At 45.6% G+C, this 7,500-nt stretch overlaps 1 protein-coding gene across 1 annotated transcript in view; it reads right to left on the bottom strand.

The window, feature by feature from the left end:
• The window catches only part of npas3 (neuronal PAS domain protein 3), a 266,023-nt gene that overhangs the window by 208,383 nt on the left and 50,140 nt on the right, over nucleotides 1–7,500 (bottom strand). Inside the window, exon 2 of the mRNA XM_076299897.1 lies at nucleotides 4,445–4,543. Coding sequence (XP_076156012.1) covers nucleotides 4,445–4,543 — 99 coding nt within the window. The remainder of the gene's footprint in view (nucleotides 1–4,444; nucleotides 4,544–7,500) is intronic.

Genomic DNA, 7,500 nt, shown 5'->3' on the forward strand with positions numbered 1-7,500 from the left:
TGTGTGTGTGTGTGTGTGTGAAGAGAAGGGATTTATGTGTTTTCAGAGCTGTCATGCCCTAAAGAGGCTCCTCAGGCAGAGCAGGCCACCTGCCACATGCTGTATTAAACCCCCAGACTTCAGACTTGCATCTAACTCTCTCTCTCTCTCTCTCTCTCTTTCTGTTTCTCTCTCTCTCTCTCTTTTTGTCTCTCTCCAACTCACTTTCTCTCTTTCTGTTTCTGTTTCCTTCTCTCTCTGTTTCTCTCTCTCTCAGTAGTTTCTCTCTCCCTCTCTCCCCCATTTCTCTCTCACACTCTATCTCTCACTCACTCACTACTTCACTTCCTCTGACTCTCTCTCTCTCTCTCTCTCTCTCTCTCTCTCTGGCTTGTTCAAACTCTGCTTTTGCTTTGCATCTTCTCCCCTTCTTTATCCCTGCTATAGATTAGGCCATTATCCTGCCTCTGTGCTTTGCACCAAGCAGCAGTTTAGTTCAGGCGCAAATCAAACGCTTGCTGAGGGTTCCAGAGTTGAGGGCGACAGAATGCAAAGTTTTGAGTTTAGTGAGCATATACACTGATGGTTGAAGTATAAGCAAGACTTTTACCTGAACCACAGTGAGTTCAATTATGAAAGAGAGCTACATCAAGGAACAAAAATGTAACAAATTTAGAAAGTGAGGGAAAGTGTGAAACATGAAAAAGGCAAAGAAGATAGAAAATGATAAATGAAAAAAAAAAATGACTACAAATGCAGTGCAACACCAACAAATAAACAAACAAACAACAAACAAACACACTCAAACAAAGCACAACACACACAAAATTAGACAACCCTTTGTAAACCCTCCTTCACTCTACCACACCCCCCGGCCCCCCAGGCCCCTTAACTGACATGCCCCCAGCTCATGCGGCCAGATAGCTCAATCCCAGAGTGCCAGGCTCGGTACGCGGTGGCCCCAACGGGGGCCTGCTCAGGGGTTCTGGGAGCCATCAGGCCTGAGTGAACGTGAAGCCGCAGCTGAGCTTAGGGGCGGCGATGAGTGTGTGGGGGTGGGGCCGGCGAGGGTCTCTGCGATCGGGGGCCAAAAAAAACGAGAAGAGACAGGCGCCCGGCCTCACTCGCCGGCGAGGTGGCCATCCTCCTCCAGCCGCCCATTTATCTCAATTTCAGCCGCTGCCGCTAACCGCTGCCAACGGGTCCCCGCTGCTCCGACAGCACTTAAACAGATCGCTAGCGCTGCCGCATACACCTCCACTTGCTTTAATCAACCTGCCGCTTACCTACAGCTACCAGCTACCAAACAAACGCCCCGCTTCAAAACAACAGCAGCATGAAGAGTGGTGGCCAAAAAAAAAAAAAAAAACTGGCCCTGATCACATCATTAAATGACTAGTTTTATATATTTTTTAAATAATGGATTTTTAAAAAGTTGAAAATGAAAATGAGGAACATAAAAGGAGCTTATAAAAAGGAAATGGATATATGCTCATGTCATGTAAAATACAAGGGTTTTGAGGCCAGGGGCATTTCAGAGAGGACCTCTCTTATTGCAACACATTCGTCATCTGAAGCAGTGAAATCCAGCGAGATGGCGCGTGTGTGTGTGTGTGTGTGTATGTGTGTGTGTGAGGACAGAGCAGACTCTGACCTCCAACGGAGAGTGTGAGAAGAGTGTGTGTGTGTGTGTGTGTGTGTGTGTGTGTGTGTGTGTGTGTGTGTGTGTGTGTGTGTGTGTGTGTGTGTGTGTGTGTGTGTGTGTGTTTGTGTGTGTGTGTGTGTGTCTGTGTGATACAGATACATTGGGGATGACTGAGGGCTTTTGGTGGCTGGGTTGCTCACTGTGTGGGATGAAAGGGGGCAAATCCATTTAGTGGCATTACGGAGCGCCACATCTCGACAAAACAGCATAAACAGAGCAAAAAGAGAGGAGAGTGGGGGTATTGTGTGTGTGTGTGTGTGTGTGTGCGTGTGTGTGTGTGTGTGACACAGAGAACAAGAAACAAACCAACAGTAAAGAGCCGATGAGGAGCAAGACCCTCCTTTAAGACAGACAGAGGTAAAGGGTGATGGACAAACAGAGAGAGATCCCTTCACACACACATACACACACACACACGCGCACACACGTACGCAACGTACGCAAACACACACACACACACACACACACACACACACACACTCACATGCACACACGTACCCAAACACACACACACACACACACACACACACACACACACACACACACACTCATACACATACACACACAAATACACACGCTTTTTGATTTGATTTTTTGAACAGACAGCTCCCTGTGTCAACGGAATGGCAGGTACTGAGTTAGCTAGAAATGGGAGGGGTGGCAGTGATGGTGCTACTAAATAAACCCCAATGACGAGCTATTAGGAGAGGCTTTTTGTGAATGTGATAAATAAATCCTCTTTACTCACACAGACAGTAATCCTCACTCCACCCCGCGCTCCACTACCAGCCGAATCCATCAGCGGCAACGGCTAGAATTATGTGTGCTGTATATTTCTGCATGTGCATCTGGCTAAGGTTTTTATTCCCTCCCTCTCTCTCTCTACTTCTCTTCTCTCCTCTTGTTCTTCTCCTTCTTCTTCTTCTCTTCTCCACTGTTCTTCTTCCTCTTCTTCTATTACTTTCTCGTGTGACAAAGGATTTGAAATGTGAGCTGTGCAATAATTGAAAGAGCATTTCAGGGAAGGAGCTGTAAGTCACTCCTTTGGTGGGGTTCCTTAAGTAGCTAAACTTCTGCGCAGAACTACATCCATCTCTGTGTGGCAGGAAGAGCTGAGAATCACTAGACTAGGGGGGCAGGCGTGTCCTATTGGTTAGGGCTTTGGGCTTGTAACCGAAGGGTTGTCGGTTCGATCTCCGACCAGTAGGAAAAACGTGGGCAGGGGGAAGTGGTTGAGCACTGCTCTCCCATGCTCATATCCATGGCTGAGCAAGGCACCTAACCCCTCACTGCTCCCCGAGCGCCGCTGTAGCTCACTGCTCCGGTTTAGTGTGTTCACCTCACTGTGTGTGTTTCACTAATTCACAGATTGGGATAAATGCAGAGACCAAATTTCCCTCACGTGATTAAAAGAGTATATATACTTATACTTAGACTAGAGTTACACAGAAAAGCATGACTTAGTTCTGTTGGAAAAACTTAGCATGTTCTTAATTAAATGTGGTCACTCCTTTACTGACAGACTATCATACCTGAAGGAACCTCTTTTCATTTGTTTGTTTACATATGTGCCTTATTGCCTTAAGTGCTTGTTTGGTTCTGATACACCACAACTGGCTAGAGATTGTGAGGAACTCTTTTCTTTCTTTTTTGTTTCCTTCAAAAAGATCAACACTTTCCTGCGTGCATTTCATCTCCACTGATGGCTGATAACACTGAGCAGGTTCCAAAACACAGAAGGAAAGAGCAGCTCTCCTGGGAAGGCCACACCGCTGATCAATCCAGCGCAGCTATAAAGCCGGACTTAATAAGCCCATTACACTGTAAATTTTTGCTGGCGAGGAGAGATACATTTGAACGGCATTTCCTCATAAGAAATAGCACTTGTTTTTTGATCAATTAACTCAATGCCCTTGTAAAAAAAAAAAGTGGTGTGAAATTACTCAGTGGATTTTAAAAATGCAGTAGATGCATTTACGTCTCGTTCAGATTTATATTGAATTACGGTGGGTCGAAATAAAAAATTACTTAAACACTTTATGCCATGTTTGCAAGGTTGGAGAACATTTTTCAAATCGGCAATGAAAAGACTCAACACTTACTAGACACAGCACTTCTAGGCTTATTAGCGCCAAATAACAGGGGCAGGCATTAATTAAATAGATTGTCTGATGTTTTGTTGTTGCTTTTATTTATGCCAAGATATAAATTATATGAAGAAACAAACCAACAAATCCAATCTCCAGAGCATCCTTACCTGGATATGAGCATATACTGTTTGTGTGGTCTACTGAAGTGAGCTGTACCTGGGGCTAAACAAATACAAACAAATACAGGTTCTGCGTGTGTGTTTGTCTGTGTTTTCCACAGGAAAACTACTTCTTCTGAGCCGGAGCCAATGCAATACTTCATTCATATTTGAGCAAAAGAGAACATGTTGGATGATGAAACTGTCTTGCTATGTGTTGACATGTTCGCTTCACAAACAGCTAACAACCAAAGTTGCTGTTGGCTGGGAGACCACTTTGCCCCTGACCATGACCGGATCAGGTCTAGATCAGGGCTACATCAGGTCTAGATCAGGGTCACATCAGGTCTAGATCAGGGTCACATCAGGGTTAGATCCATGCTGGATCAGTCAGGTGGTACTTGCCTCGCATTGGAACAATAAGGGGATGTAACTCAGTAGCTGGTACTGGCCCATAGAGGAGGGTGGGGGTAGACTGTTGAAGGAAGGGAGGGAGAAAGGGATGAAATTACCATGGTGATGAAGTGTGCTGTTGCCCTCCCAGGTGTAGTGTCTTGGGCCTAGAGGCTGAACAGGAGCTGGTATTAGCAGGTCTCTCCCAATAGGGATCGCTGTGGGAGAAGAATGTGAGAATCTCTTAAAGTCGTAATAGCGCTGGAGGAAAGAGTTAGTGGTGACATCCATTCCCCCTCCCCGGCACCCCGGATCCAACAATTTCATCACACATTACTAATCATTTCTAACAATGTCTCTAATGTTGAAAAATGTGTTGTTATTTTCACAATATGTAAGTGGTAGTTGTAGGGTTGTTTTTATGCATGATATACTGACTCAAAAAACACACATTTATTGATTGTAGAGTGACATTTGTTTGGAAAAAAACAAAAAAACAATTGTTAGTCTATCTAAAGTTTTGTGAAACTGACCAGAAAAGGGCAAATGTTTTTGCATTGAATTGTTTTAATTTCATCATCTTTGAAACATATTTCTTGGTGTGTTTGTGTGGTCACAAGGTGCATAAACTATTTTAATTTGCTATATTACAGTATTCTTCGAGATTTGTAGAGCTTAAAAAGGTTTTGTTTAACCCAATGAGGGTAAGATGGTATGATAAAGGCTTGATTAAGTTTTTTTTTACCAGCTTGGTTTTAGTTCATAATAGCTTATTTCTGTTTTAAACAGTACGAGATTCTGAATGGCTTTTCAATAATTCACTTAATTTAGTCTTTTAGGCACTTAAAGAGATGGAGGTTTTTCGTTCTCGAGTGTGTGTATGAAGTAAGAGCTCCTTTTGAGCGTCTCATTCTTTGGCTGCCGTCCACTCTGTCAGTGTTGTGTGTGAAAATGAGCGACGAGACAAGGCATCTACTCAGCTTCTACACACACACCACACACACACACACGCACACACACAAACACATACACACACACACACGCACACACACACACACACACACACACGCACACACACAAACACATACACACACACACACACACACACATACACACACACACACAAAGACGCCTCTGTATGGCTTTTATTTGTTAAGAGCTCTCCATATTTCCTATTAAACAGCTCAGGCTGTTAGTGAGATCATCAGGAACTGGAGGGTAAGAGGAGGGTGCGTTTACGAGTGAAAGGGAGAAGGGGGAAAATGGAGCCGCAGCCCCACTGTATACCGTATACCGCCGCTATCTCCTCAAGATTGATGTCTTGCAATTTACAAACTTCTGCGAGCCACATGTCATTTAGAGGAATTTATTCCCTGCAGGTTCAGTGAATGTCAGCCGGTGCAATAGGCCCCACAATCACCCTCTGTCTCAGGCCGACTGGAGAGGCAGATTTCCACATATCACAGGAGTGTATTGTGGTCTTGTATACACACAGACACACACACGCACACACACACACACACACACACACACACACACACACAGACACACACACACACACACACACACACACACACACAACCTACAATGTGTTTTCCAAACACAGGTACACATGTACACAGACACTCTCTCACTCAAACACACACAAACACACACATTCCTACACACACACACACACACCCATGGCTTGAATGGCCCAGTGCGGCACATTGGATTTTGTTTCATGGCTGTAAAGGTAAATTGCAGACAGCATAGAGAGATTTGGCCCATTTTTCAAAGCAGACTATATTACACGGCGGCGGTGGCGGTGGTGGTGCGAAGGGGCATTCTTTGTGAAATGATACACTTTTTTTCCCTCTCACCTGTTGGGAAAACTAATCCGGCCGCCCCCATTGTACTCCATAAAAATGCTCTGAAGTGGCCTTTAGACAATTTCCAGGGGAATTGGCCCTAAGATTGAACATGTGTCATTCCTGCCTATGGCCTCTCTCTCTCTCTCTCTCCCTCAGTCTTTCTCTTTCGCTAGCAATCTCTCTCTCTTTCTTTCTCTCCCTCTCTCTCTCACTCTCTATGTCCACATGCATGTTCCCAGCCCTCCGACCTTGCTCTTGGTTCTCAACACACTTCAGACTGGCAGGGACTAAGAGGGGGGGGGGGATTTAGACAGGTGGTCTTACTCCACTGCTTCAGGAAAGCTGCCTGCCGATTAGGGAGGTGAGATGGGACGGGAGGAGGGGGGTACATCTAAGGGCTTTGTTCTTTGGAAATTCACTAAACTAGACCTAGAGAATGAATTGTGTGTGTGTGTGTGTGTGTGTGTTTATAGGATCAATGATGTGTGTGTGTAGAAGTAAATGTGTGTGTGTGTGTGTGTGTGTGTGTGTGTGTGCGTGCGTGTGTGTGTGCGTGTGTGTGTGTGTGTGTGTGTGTGTGTGTGTGTGTGTGTGCGTGTGTGTGTGTGTTTATAGGATCATTGATATGTGTGTGTAGAAGTAAATGTGTGTGTGTGTGTGTGTGTGGAGGTGTGAGGGTATAGGTTGAGTAGGTGAGGAAGTGAAACATGTGGACGCGAGGGATCCCCGGCACCGAGCTGCTTCGCTTGGACAAGTCGATAATAAGCTGAGGAGGGGCGTCTCTCTGCGCTGACGGCCCACTGTCAGATCAGATAGGCACTGGGCTTTAGGGACGCCTTGGAGCGCAGGGTGGAGACGGGAGAGAGAGAGAGAGAGAGAGAGAGAGCAAGTAAGAGAGAGCAAGAGAGAGAAGGAAAGAGTTGGAGAAAGAGAGAGAGACAGACAGAGAGACAGAGCGAGTGAGAGAGCAAGAGAGAGAGAAGGTAAGAGTTGGAGAGAGAAAGAGAGAGAGAGCAAGAGAGAGAAGGAAAGAGTTGGAGAAAGAGAGAGAGAGAGAGAGAGGTCTGCTGGGGTCGTGCCGCAGAGTTCTCTCACTTCGTCAACACGGCAGAACCAGGCAGCCGAGTCGTGGCGACCCTCTCAGGTGAAGGGTTCGACTCAAGGGGGGGCTTAAGATCAACAGTTCTTTGCTGGAAGATGCACTGAAAAAAGAGAAGTCTGCTGTACCTGAGGGTAGCGCCGCAGCCAAACAACCCAGGGGTGGAAAAAATACCCTCACATGTCATTAACTGACAGAGGAGCAAAGTACATTACATCCCCAC

The sequence above is a fragment of the Alosa pseudoharengus genome, unplaced genomic scaffold (genome assembly GCF_046254945.1).
Source record: "Alosa pseudoharengus isolate Yale_2024_CS ecotype anadromous, Long Island Sound unplaced genomic scaffold, YU_APseudo_1.1 YU_APseudo_1.1_scf_22, whole genome shotgun sequence".
NCBI lineage: Eukaryota > Metazoa > Chordata > Actinopteri > Clupeiformes > Clupeidae > Alosa > Alosa pseudoharengus.